The sequence below is a fragment of the Falco cherrug genome, chromosome 4, assembly GCF_023634085.1.
Source record: "Falco cherrug isolate bFalChe1 chromosome 4, bFalChe1.pri, whole genome shotgun sequence".
In the NCBI taxonomy this organism is placed as follows: Eukaryota; Metazoa; Chordata; class Aves; order Falconiformes; family Falconidae; genus Falco; species Falco cherrug.
The window spans coordinates 81,422,187-81,435,784 of record NC_073700.1 but is presented as its reverse complement, the minus strand read 5'-3'; the positions used below and the strand labels follow the sequence as shown (position 1 = coordinate 81,435,784).

The 13,598-nt window shown below is 39.3% G+C and overlaps 1 protein-coding gene across 4 annotated transcripts in view; it reads left to right on the top strand.

The window, feature by feature from the left end:
* Positions 1-13,598, top strand: part of ETV1 (ETS variant transcription factor 1) — a 66,871-nt gene that overhangs the window by 30,816 nt on the left and 22,457 nt on the right. For all 4 annotated transcript variants that reach the window (XM_055709106.1, XM_055709105.1, XM_027799584.2 and 1 more), the window contains 3 exons: positions 3,390-3,519; positions 5,056-5,244; positions 9,059-9,306. In XM_055709106.1, the coding sequence (XP_055565081.1) occupies positions 3,390-3,519; positions 5,056-5,244; positions 9,059-9,306 (567 nt within the window). The remainder of the gene's footprint in view (positions 1-3,389; positions 3,520-5,055; positions 5,245-9,058; positions 9,307-13,598) is intronic.

The following is a 13,598-nucleotide window of genomic DNA, read 5'->3' as shown; positions in this document are numbered from 1 at the left end:
AATCTTGGCCCTTGGTCACTTCTTAATAAGATCGTTATTAAGGCAGAGTGCCCGTTAACTTTAATAGGGTTGAGACTGTTCAGGGGTTAAGTAAAATGAATTTGCCGTCAGGAAGAAAGAAGTGGTGAAGAGCTGGTTGTTTGAAATGTCATTTTGTTAATTTGGATGTGTTGGTAGCTTGGTATGCTGCACTAAAATTAGATTGTATAAATAAGCAATGTTGCTCTCCTCAAAAGAAAGTGGATTGAAAACATAATACAAAATCCAGCTTAACAAAATGGTGTATGTTTAATATCTGTTTTAATAGGTGCACTATAGAGTGAGTGTCACACTAAAATGCAGGGCGATGGGTAGAGGGTTTCAGTGATGATACGAGAACTGCTTTGAATATTTGAAATTTTGTTGTTGGAATAAGTCTGTCATCTTCAGCCACACTTAAAGATGTGGTTTGAAAGGTCAAGTAACCTTCAAGAAAGCCCCCCCCAAATCCAAATGCAGTAAGTATTTTTGTCAGGGTTTTTTTTTTTTTTGTTTGTTTTCTGTTTATTTTTTTTCTTCTGCCTCTAGAAGTGTACACTTAAGGAGTTACAGATAAAGCTTAGCATGGTGACTGTGTCAGGGGACTGCCTGAGGAAGGCTTTAAATTTTACAGCTACATTATCTTTCTGGCCGTAGTTAAGATAAAGATCTAATATAAAATCACTTTGGACTGTAATGCTTTCCCTAAATGAAATGAAGGTGTTAACCTACTTGATTTGATACACTTTACCCTGCTTATAAAGCTGGAAGGAAGGTGAGGTAAACTTTAATTAAAACTGTAGCACAGATGCCTTCTAGCACTCTGCCCTGTACCTTGCTAGGACTGTACAGTAAGCAAAATAAAACGTACCTCGCAGCCGAGGCAGCAGGCTGGAGCCGTGTTCAGTGAAAGTAATTTAATTAGTGTTGATCATGACTCCAGATGATGGTGATTTGATAAGGAATAATTTAGTACTTAACAGCCTTTTACATGCACCAACTCCATGTGGGAAGGTAAAGCAAATTGCACAAAATGAATGTGCTGCTTTCACTTGTGCCTGTGCCAGTGAGCTGGAAAACTGCCTGTTAGCAGACGTTCAGGCTCTCAGCGCTGTGATGAAATACCCAGCCAGTTCTCCGCACAGGGCTGTGGTGTGGGAGTCTCTGTACTCCCGTTATTTAAAAATAAATAAGGGAAGTAATTTTTCATAACGGATTAACTCCAAGGAAGTAGCAAAGTTAAAATTAAAAAAAAAATATTAAAAAATAGAGCAGCATGGGGCCTTTGTGCGAGTATATGATACTGGCTTTAAAAAAGAATCTTGTTGCAGTTGCGTTTTAATTCTCCGATTCAAGTCAGAGCGATTGTCTACCTTTCCGTCGGAGCCTCCATCCTGTAGTTGTGGGGCCCATCGTACACATGGAATGTGCGCTGTGCGTTACCTGACCAGGACATGCAAGGAGAGTCAGCAGCAGAAGTTCACTAGCAGAACCTGAAACAAACTACTGGATGACAGCCTGCTTAGCAGTTATGGTGGAAAGCTGACTGGGCTGCATTTTGACGTGTTATTGAATTTGAGAATCTTTATTCAGGAAGTCTGTATGGTCTCTTACATTAGTGCAAGTCCAGGCAGTTTTATTTAGAAAGTGTTCTTTCCGTGTTGTGATGTTCACCAGTTTTCATCTCTGTTTCTTAAGTTACTGTGCTGTGCGTATGTATTTGTGTACCTGTTTTACTGTCTGCTTTTCCTTTATAATCTTTCTAGATGATTGACTGTTACCCATCAAATATAATAGCTGGATAGTCGTTTTAGAGACAATTCTTCCAAGTTTTGTGAAAGTATGTGGCAAAATAATACAGTGCTCTCTTGCAAATGTCTTGGGTGAAAGGCAGTAGTAGAAGTTGTCATGTAATAGGGTACTAGAGGATCCATTTGTGAGAGTCCTCTGAGCATTGCCCAACTGTGAGAAAACCTGTGGTGAGAATCTGAAATCCAGATCTTACTCGCAGATACTTAAAAATCAGTTTATTAGTTCTGATGCTTACTTCTTAGACAGCGTTTCATTTACCTCCCCCTCCCCATCGGACACATGCATGTATATGCCAGGTGCATTAGTATCAGAAAATATATAATGTGTAACAAATTGTCTTTCCTAAGTTCAGGTGCAAAGGGAGGGGCAAGATGCTACTTGATTGAATATAATAATGGCCTGATTTTGTGCTGAGGATCTCTACCAGGGACTGATGCACATATGTAGATTTCCACAGAGGCACAAGTGTCTGTGTCAGGCTGGAGCGTGATGTTCAAACCACAGTCTTTTGGTGACAACATAAAAAATTGGTGATAAAATTGATCTGTGAACTCTAGGCTTCTCAAGAGTTCAAAAATGTATTTACAACCGCATTTTATTTAAAACTTGATGGGTATGTTTTCAAGCTGTTACATACCTGTCTTTTAGTCCTTTGTCCTACTAGCTGCTTTAGATTTGTGTGTGTCTGTTGAACTTTGAATTTTTGTCTGCTTTAATTTTGGTAAAGGTTGCGTATGAAATAAGAAAAGTTGGCTGGCTTAAACTAATATGCTGGTTAACCTTGACTTTACCTTCGGCCTTTCTCTTAATCCAGACCAATTTGTGCTTCTAATTAATGCTGCGTTTCTGTCATACTCCCTCTGTTCCTTTTACCTTTTAAAAAACGATTAATAACATCTATTATTACAATACATTAATGTCTGTATCACATTTACTATTGAATTTGGTGAGACCAGGATTTTCTTGTGTATTTTTGAGAAAAATTAATGAAGCCATTTCTTGTGTATTATTTTCAGATGTTACTTATAACTAAAGGCACATGTAGTCATCCAGTTTGATAAGTTTCACTGCAAATTTTCATGTGTTCTGTGAGACAAAAGTATTACTGATCATGTATTTGAGGCTGACATAGGAGAAATTTATTTTGGAGTCATTTGTGTGGCACTCTTTGAAGTAAACTACTGTTGCATTTATAGCTAAAAGCTACCTCACTAACATTACTTAGAAACATTTGGTTCCTGGGAAGTATTTTGCCTTTGACAACATTTACAGTAGTTAAGCCAAATATAAGTGGGCTGTTATTTTCCTGTTAATGAGATGGGATCCTGGCCATCATTCTATTAAACAATAAAAGTGCTAATAGCCAATGCGAAGGATCTGTGGTGTCTATTTTTCAATTGACACCTGAATAAATACTTGAAATGTTTATTTCCTATATTCTTTTTAGTATTGCAGTGGTTTAATTAATCATGTGTTTAATTAGCAGTGTCTAGCTTACTTGAGAAAGCTCATTGTTAATATTGTGCTTGGATTTTAATTTTTTTTTTTTTTCTTTCCAGTGGCTTTTCATGGTCTCCCTGTGAAAATCAAGAAGGAGCCCCATAGCCCATGTTCAGAACTTGGCTCCTCTTGCAGTCAAGAGCAACCATTCAAGTTCAGTTATGGGGAAAAGTGCCTGTACAATGTCAGGTAAAGCAATCAGGAGCATGTTTGCAGTTAGAACTGCTGATTTAAATGAGGACTGACTAAAGAGTAATAAAACCGTAATAGAGATCTTACAAAAGTTACCTCTTCAGCAGATAACAGACTGATGAGATAATGCATTTAGCTGATGAACACTGATGGAGTTGTTTACAGTTGTATCAAACACTTACATAACCATTTTAAAGCAGTGTTTTTCATCAAAATGCATATTCTCCATGGGAGATAGCCAGAGTTTAAAAACCCAGGGTGCAGGCATGAAATAGAAGGAAGGAGTGTCTTGCTTGCTGAGAGTTGTATTGAAAGTACTTCCAAAATGCATTGCACACATTAGGAAGGAGAGAGAGATCTGTGTAACAGGCAAGAGATTGGCAGGTCTGAGCAACACATTACGTATTTGACAAGTTTTGCAGATGTTACATGTGTGTATTTGTGGGTGATTAAAATTTAAAATAGTATTTCAGTAGGCTCTGCACCTTTATTACCTATTAAAAATCAAGTTGTCTTCTTTTTTAGGGATCGATAAGAAAAGCTTTATTTATTTCTGGGTAGTGGAGGGGCTTGATACCACTGTGTTCTTTATTGACTCTTTTGGTTTGCACTTACATGTCACTCCTTCCTTTAGTGTCAGCAGTGAAGGATTTCTTATTGACGTTTCAGTCTATTTCAGAATCTTTCATCTAGCTTGTGAGTTTTTATTGTCATTAATGTACTACAAAAACTGTTAGCACTTAAAGCATTTACATTTAACTTTTTGGATAGGAAAAGGGAAAAATTAAAGAGGACTGGCACCTTTGGCAGTCACAGAGGAGTGATTCTGATTTCAAAAATTGAATGCATACATTGATGGATTTGATGGGCACTAGGGGACCTGACAAAAGGAAAGTATGCAAGTTCATGCTTACTATCTGCCTAATGTTTGCGATTTTCCTGTTTAAAAAGAGGGATGATCAAAGTGTGCTCAAGTCCTTTCCTGATTTGGGACACCTTTGAAAATAGCATCTGCGTTATTTGTAGGACCAGTATTTTGGGGGAGGGGAATCTGTCAGGAGAGGCTGCTGACATCCTAGTGTGGGTAGCTAAGCCAACACACCATTGTTTTTCTGGGTCAGATCCCTTCCCTCTAGCCGTATTGTTTTACTGTCTAACTTTGTGGTTTGTGCAAGCTCTAAAAAAGTCTTGACAGGCACTGCCACCTCTTTGTTGCTCTAGTTCCAGGTGTTTCTACTTTTATGTATTTTGTATACCTCCTGTTAAAATGTCATTGTTAAGACTGAATCCTTTAAAAATACATTTCTGTGCTCCAGAGAAGAAAATGCTGTGTTGAACCACTTGCCTTTAACATGATCTTTTTCTGTGCTCTTTGCAATGTAAAGTAGAAAATTCCTCTACCCCAGACTGGTAAATAAGGTAACTATAATAAAAAGCTTATAAATGTGACACAGGTTTACTCTGGATGTATATACCACCTTTTTTTTTCCCCCTCAGATAAAATAACCTGACCTTCTTTCCCCTTACTCATAGTGCCTATGATCAGAAGCCACAAGTGGGAATGAGGCCCTCCAACCCACCGACGCCATCCAGCACTCCTGTGTCACCGCTGCACCATGCCTCCCCAAACTCAGCTCAGACTCCTAAACCTGACCGGGTTTTCCCTACTCATCTCCCTCCATCCCAGTCCATTCAAGACAACAACTTCCCTATGGACCACAGGTAAAACACAAAACACGTGAGAGACACACACGGGTGGTGTTTCAGTTGTGACTGCAAGTCTTTTACGTAGGGTAGCACCAGCTTCCTGCTCACAGCTATTGCCTTTTGGATTGGGGGACCAAGGTGAAAACCAGCAAGGTTCAGAGTGTCAAAAATACGTGTTTTATGAAGGGCTAGCACCTGGCTTGGTGCACTTCAGTAGCAGTTTATATTGGCAGTGACAGAGTTTTAATGACCAGCTGCTTCTGTCTTGTGTGATTACAGGGTGCTAGATAATCTCATCTAGGCTCCCTTTCCCATGAAAGGTTGGACCAGATGGTCTTTCAAGGTCCCTTCCAACCTGGGCTGTTCTAGGATTCTGTGATTCATTTGAGGCTAGTAAGCCCTACAAGTTAAGGAAGTCACTAGCAGGCATGATCTTGGCTATAAATATCTGGCCTCTTGCTAAGCAGTTCACCGAAGAGATAAGTGGCCACGTTATGGCGTTACTGCTTCAGAATATTCTGTGGAAGGGTGGATCATTTTTCCAACCCCTTTTGAAATGTAGCCTTTCAAACAAAGTAAGATGCCAACATAAACTGTGCTTAAATAACATTAGTCTGAGTAAAAGCCACAAGAGCTAGAGACTAGAATTAAAGCTTAAACTGTCCTTAAGTCACCCTGTTTTGTTTTGATACGTTAGAAGTCCCCAGACAACTGACTGTCTTTCTTAGCTCAGTTTTGCAACAGATAACGTTCAGTGGATTTCCCTGATTTTTGAGACCAAACACTTGTTTGTGGAATTCTGTTTATCCTAACCTGTATTGCATGAACCTGGTTTGGTCTGTTGTGTTGTGTGATTGCTGTATTTAAAACTTCAGCTGTATGTAAAGAAAGTTGTGTGTTCAGAAATTCGACTTAGCTTTTAAACATGAGCAAATTAAGAAGTGCCTGAAAAGGAAATCAGTTGTTGGGAGTGTGATTTGCATGCTTCTGCTCTAATAAGGGCTATTATCTCCAGGGATTTGTGCATATCGCTTCTGAAGGGGGGTGCTAGGGTTTGGATTGCTGTTTCGTGTTCTGCTGAGATAGTTTTAAATACCACCCAAGGTTATATACAAGCCCTTCTGGTGGTGAAGAAACGCTGAATCGGCCCCTTCAGCTGCCATAGTCACCATCTTTTCCCCTTCCGTGGGCTGTGGTCTAACCACGCAAGCCCCCAGTGAAGCCAGGCAGTGGTTTCGATTACAGGATGGTGCATAAATTGTGTTTCTGTATATACACCAAAGTGAAGTTGTCAGGAGACTGAGATCTCCAGAAGCTAAATGGCTTCTGTGCAGAAAGCGGTAATACGATTCTTCAGATGAAAAAATGTTTTGTTTTAGAGCAACTTGTAAAGAGAGTACTGAAGCTGTATGTCATCCCGGATTCGAGTGTTTATAGAGATTTGCATACACCTGCCCCCCGCCCCCCCCATCTTTGATATTCATGTTCTTTAGGGCATTTTGCACTAATGCTTCCCTTCTGTAATAGGACATCATGTGTTCTAGTGAAGTCCAAAACAGCTGACTCAAGCCAAAAAGATCTAAGTTTTCTCCTTTTTTAAGGAAGATACAATTGTAGTGGAAGATATATTTTCCCCATTTTCTTATTTGTTTTGAATCTTCTCACTTCCTGTTGTTTGAAGGAAGTGTGTACGTTGTATTTCTGTGAAATTCAGAGCTTCCTGACTTAAAAGGTGATATGCTACTACAATGAGTGTATGCAATGAGAGAGAAAATGTCGTTTAAACAAATGGCATACAAATGTGAGTTCATGTATAAATCTGTAACTCAAAGCTTATTTCTTTGGAACATGCATTGGTGGCATAAGATGGCATTAGTATCTAGAACATACAGCCCATACATCTTCATACAGGGCATGAATATATGAACGATAAGTGGTCCTAACAAGTACCAACAGGAATCAGATCCACTTGTATAAACAAATGGCTTGATTCCATACAAAGCTTCCAGTACAACAAGTATTATTAACTTCCTTTGAGGCTTTGTGAGTGAGCCTGTTTCTTATTTTAACTTCAAGTTGCAATTTTCTGATTCACTCCTTGACAGTTCTTAATGATAATTTCTGCTTCTTTTTTTGGCTAATGAAAAAAGGAAAAGAGGGAAATGAATGCAGTGCCAGTCAGCCTAACTGTTTCATAATACATTTGAGTTTCTAAGTTTATTTTCTGCAGGTGTAGGTGGAATTGCAAAACCCAGTGTTACAGTGCAGTACTCTTTCTACTGCAAAATCTAATATTTACACCAGCATTACAAAAATTAATTTTATCTCCACTGTTACATTGTAATAGTTTCTATCTCTGTAGCTCCCACAGTATTTGTAATTAAACTATGACAGTAAATATTTGTCAGACCAAGTTCTCAGTATTACGACAGGCATTAGTAGAGATTAAATTGTTTCAGAAACATGTACTACATACGAGTTGATAGTCAAGGATTGTATTGCCTGTGCAGTCAAGCCCTTGCATTCTTCTTCATTCACACAGTTTTCTCCAAGAGATTGTCTGCTTTTGCTTGCAGGAACCAAAGTCAGTTCAGATCTAAAGTACAGGAAGGTGAAGAATGATTAGTTCTTGGGGTGTTTGTTTTTTTATTTATTTTATTTTTAGTGTGACAGTGAGAAATTTGCAGAGAAAGGCACAGGATTTGGTGGGGTTTTTTTAGTGTCTTGTTCATGATGAGTGATAACAGGACTAGTAAGCAGTTTGTTGCAAGAATGTTGCATCTGCTGTGGATTAGTGCAGACAATATTACTACAGTGGTGGTTACCACTACTGTGGTAATCTGCAAGAGATGACAGGAAGACTTTGTGCGCTTCATTAGGGCACGGTGGGAAAATAGCATCCTTGTGTTCTTCTCTATGCTTGCGAACTTGCAGATACCCAAGTAAATGCATTCAGGCCTTTTAGTTCAGGTAGGTATGGTTTATGGAAGAATCAATGAGGATAGATTCTTGAGTAGTGTTGCATGTAAATGAAGTTAATTTAAAACTGAATTCTCGTATTTTATGCCTACTGAAGAGCATTTGAGAGTAGTAAATAGCATCATGGCTTGCATGGATGACTTCTTGCATGTAGAAGTGACCAAGGGAACAGGTTAAGGCAGGAGGAGAATTCCTAAGCATTGTTTCTGTTAGCAAAAATTTGCACCCTGTCCTTTTTCAGGGTGTTTACTTTCCCTTCACATTAGGCCTGCAGTGCAGTGCCAGCCTTGCAGGTAGATCTCCCACGGCACTATCCCCAAGAGGACAGAACTGTGGACTTTTACCCTGGAATGATTCCAGATGTTACAACAGACAATACTCTTTATTCAAAATGTTTGTGTTTGTTGTGGTCAGAATGGTTTCTGTGTGACAGCAAGAATGGTAAGAGTAAATTAGAGCACAAGCCATATGTTGCTAATACTCGTGAAAGAACAGAGAGCTCTCTACCTAAGCATCTGTAGTGTTACTGTGGTAGAATGTCAGTCTTTCTACTGATTTGAAGGTGGTGCCTTTCCTCTTTGCCTCTTCTGTTGAGAGAAGTTACTGAAAGCAAAAGAGGGTGGTGATGGGGACAGGTCTTAGAGCTGGTATTAATAGCTGGGGTGTTTTGTTTCTTTGCTGGTTGCTGTTCTACAATGCAAGTCATCCTGGTGGCAGCATTTGTCATGATCATAAGCAAAATGTTTGCTGCTGAGAAAGTGATACAGCCAGTAGTCATGACCTGTGAAGATCTTTGGGAAATGGAATGTAGCTCAAGTCCCTTACATGACCTCTCTAACTTGTGTCCTAGATTTCGCCGCCAGCTCTCTGAACCTTGCAATTCATTCCCACCTTTGCCTGCAATGCCAAGGGAAGGACGTCCAATATATCAGCGCCAGATGTCTGAGCCAAACATCCCTTTCCCGCCTCAAGGTTTTAAGCAGGAGTACCACGATCCAGTTTATGAACACAACGCTATGGTTGGCAGTGCAGCCAGTCAAAATTTCCCCCCTCCTCTGATGATTAAACAGGAACCTAGAGATTTTGCATATGATTCAGGTAGGTGAGACTCTCCTTTAGTTCTGCATAGTAAGACTCATCATAAATAAGTCCAAGCCAGTGCTATTGATGTTTTGATCATATGAATTGAAACTTGCTCTTTTGGCTTCTCAGTCTCCCAAAGTAATTTATGTCTGAGATTGCTTACAAAGTAGTAAGATTGCTACATAGTACAGTGTGACTCGTGCCACTGTTGCTTGCTCTGTAAAGGATTTTGTTTTCTAGAACTCTGTCCAGAAAATGCACGCGTTAAAGAAGCTGCAGAAGTAGAAATCATGGGTGCAAAATTGAGTTTTACTTAAGAGAGGGTTTGTTCTGTACTATCTCATCTCTGACCTCTGAATTTGCGTGCTGGATTTTACAAGCTCTTTCATTTGTCTGCCAGAAATAGAGGACTCTCTCCTCTTGCTTGCGCTACTTTAAATCAGGAGTAGCTCCACTGAAGTGGGGTTTATACAGCTATAAAACCAATGAGGGAGAAGAATCAGCCAAATTGGTGTCAGCTTCTCAGTTTGTGCATACTGCTGTGTTTTGTGGAGGTACATAATCTGGGATGCCAGGTTGCTGATGTAGAGAATACGCTGTTGCTATTAATAATGTTTATTATGATTGTGCTTATAGGGCAGCTGGAATGGAGCCTTATTGCTCTACTGACAGTACAAAACAGAGGAGATGGTGGCAGAGCCTGCTCTCAATAGCTTCTGGTCAAAATAGAAAAGATAAGGGATAGAAAGGATAAAAACATAAATCAAGGGAATACCATTGTAAATGTTTGCCACGATTTAAACATAAATATTTACATTATACTTGGGAAAAGAGAGAATTAGGGAAGCAAAAGAAAGAGTTTAGAGTACCAGGAAACAAGGAGAAGGAAGATGGAAGGGTGTTAAGGAGAGAAGCCGACTGTAAAACAGAATGGAGTGGGCTAGATGGGGTAGACAGTTGATCAGTATGGAGCCAAGAAAATAAAATCAAAACACGTGTTTCAGTCTAAGTGATTTCTGCAGCTTCTCTTCAGTCTCTGCTTTTTTCCTGCTTTGTGTGTGCCACACTGAAAGGGAGGGGTTTCAGCGAGTCCCTGCTGTGCTTCTGGAGGAGAGTACATTGCTTTCATACACGTCCATGCGGAATTGAGCAGGGGGAATGGGCAGCCCTGTCTGACTTGAGTCTGATTCTTCTTCTGGATGCTGCAGTACCTGCAGTGCTTTCCTGCTGGTTCAGTCTCTGGCTAGATGCTTTTGCACTTTATTTCCCAGAGGCTACATGACAGCTGAGTTGAGGTCTCCTTTCAAAGCTTAGCCCATGACAAACTATTTTGCAATTTGATACAGTGTAGAACTGGGTTTTATTGTCTTTTCAATAGCTGACTTAACATTGTCTGTCTAGTGGGGTATTTTGTGTTACTGTTAGTGTAAAGTGCTTGTTTTAGAGTTGACCTCTATGTTAGAACGGGGAAATTGGGAAAGTAGAGCTGCTTTCTCCTCCCTTGCTCTTGACAAGCAAAGAGCCAATCCTTAGGCAAATTTGGGTTAGGCCTAAACAGGGAGGGAACCAGAGGTGAAATACTTCTCCAAGTTGAAATACAAGACAAGCTGAAAATAAGTTCAGATTACAAGAATCAGATCTAGAACTCGGCCCTATCATTGATGAAGGTTCTGAGATACATGGTGGTATGTACGTATCTCAGACTAAGGATACAGTTGTGTATCCTCAGTCGTACAGGGCAGCATGGGAGAGACTGTCTGCATAGTTAATGTAGCAATGGATAATAAATGGGGGACTGCAGCTTCAGGCACTGCCAGTCCCTTGCAACCTTCACAAGCACCGTTATTCATCCTGCTAAATTAAAGGCTGAAAAAAGGTCCTTTTGTAAGCATGCTTCATATTTGGCTAGGAAGTGGGATCTCCTTATGGTGTACTATTACTTTAAATCTGGGTTGCCTGCTAGCATTTATCTTTCTTTGGAATATTCTTTAAAGCAGGAAATTTTATTATTCTGAAAGGAAAATGTGCAAACTTGTATCCAATTCTGTCATGCCTTTCTTTTTTTTTTTTTTTTTTCTGCCGGCAAGAACATTCCACTCTATAGTAATGATGTTCCAGCAAAATTGTTGTTTCTTTTGTAGATGAATAATTAGTTTTTAAAAATGTAATAGCTGTGTAACCAGTGGTCATGAAAAATTAATCTGTTGGTATCAGGAAGTACTTTTATTGGCCTCAGAATCACTGCATTTAAGTTGACACATCTGTACACTCTGTAAATTGCAGTCAACAACTGTGGTCTGTTGATATTTTGTCTTGTTACCATCTGTTCTCTAGAAACCATCATTTTCCATCCTTGCTAAGAGTACATTAAATAACCCCTTAGGAAACATAATGTATTTGTCACTGATTCATTGATTTCATTTTTCACCTATGGATATTCAGGGAAGAGGGAATGCCAAAGTGAAAAGTCTTTTTTGCATGGTATTTTATTGCAGCTCAGATAAGAATATAGAAACATACTTCAAAAGTTCATTGTAATACACAGAGATGTTCCTTTTGGGATGTTTTTGAAAGAGCCTCATAAAAGTTCATTGCTTTTGTGCAGTATACTTTGTGGGAAGCTGGTGAATGAAAAGCATTATTATGGAATGATTATAACTCTATTAAAACATGACATTAATTATGACATGGGAAATGGCAGATCAATTAGTTGTAATTGTAATTGCAGGTATGCAATTTCTACTGCGAAATGTTTGAGATAATGGAAAAAGAAAAATGTCAACAGAGTAGAAGCTTTTCCTTATCCATCTACACCTCGAGAAGTCACAGTGCATCATACGTGTTCAATCGATCAGACCTTAATTTTCTGACATGGATTTTTTTTTTTTTCCCATGGCTACCAGTCGGATGTATCTAGTACTTGATGCTATATCTAACGACTTGAAGCACAAAGATGCAGTTAAGGACATAGAGAGCTTTGATTTTCCATTATTAATGAGTATACTCCAGAAGGCTTCCCAAGATCTTTGTTTACAAGGACTAATAGTTGGCATTCCTGTACAATTAGCACTTCTAGAATTCAGTTCATGTATTTGGGTACTTAAACAAAAAGGCCAAACAAGATAACTCATCTGTTCTGAGCTTTATTTTTAAGCAACATCTTTGCAGGCTTGATCCTCTCTACATAATGTGGCGTATTTGCAAATATGCTAACATACAATGGTAGCTATGCATGTACATGTATTGATTAATACTAAAATTCTAGTTTTAAAATGACATCTTAAATTACTAAGTTTAAATACCTTCTCCCCCCGCCCCCCCCCCCCCCCCCCCCCCCAATTGAAAAAGTTATTTTGGTTGGAAAGTTCTTTTGTGACCATGTGTTTGGGAACTTGAAAATGTGTTGAACAGAGGTGCTAGAGGTAAGTAGAGGAGGAGTTGTTGTTTGCATGTACTTATTACTGATTGCCAGGAATTTACCTGTTGAAGTCTAGATAGATTTAGTGTTTTCTAAGCACGTTAGAGGCATTAACAGGGATATTCTCACAGTTACATTTCAGGGTAGCCTCACCATTCATACACTTGAATGGACCTTAGAAAATTTGGTTTCTCTCCCTGTTGCTTTCCAAGTTTTCTTCTAAGATACTAGTTGCATCACATAAAGAATGAACAATCCAGATAGAATTATTAGCCTCCACATCTTGTTGAGTTGCTCATCCCTTTAATTCCTGAGGCCTCACAAGCAAATAAATACCTTGTGTTGGCCTCCATATGTGAACTACCCCTCTGTTAAACAGAGGGATGAGTGGAGGCAGGAGGGACACAGCAGAGATACTTCGGATACCCAGTCAGGAATGGATAATTTCTAAAGAACATTATGTAATACATATGTTCAAAGCTTAGCTGCTAGAACCTTTCTTTGTATTTCTAGCTGAGGAAGTACAAGAACATCAGATGAGGGTCCCTGTGCATGCACTGCAAAAATAATAAGTAAAATGAAAAATCTGGCAGAAGCGACATGACTACTTTGCAAAACTTCATTAGGGCTGGAATGGGTTTTGTTAGGGCCTAAAATTGACCATCTAGCTGTATTAATCTTGAGGTCATCTTTCCCTTTCTTGAAATGTTCTGCTTCATTAAGTACACAACTTCCAGCCTCTGTTACAAATGAAGTAGGGGCTCCACCTGCAAAGATGTTTACAGCAGGGCTCTCCCTCCCCTAAACAATTTTGACCTGTGCAGTCAAGAGGCAAGAATGCCAAGACAAAAGGCTGTATCATAATTCATTTGCAACAAAGGAGTTGTGT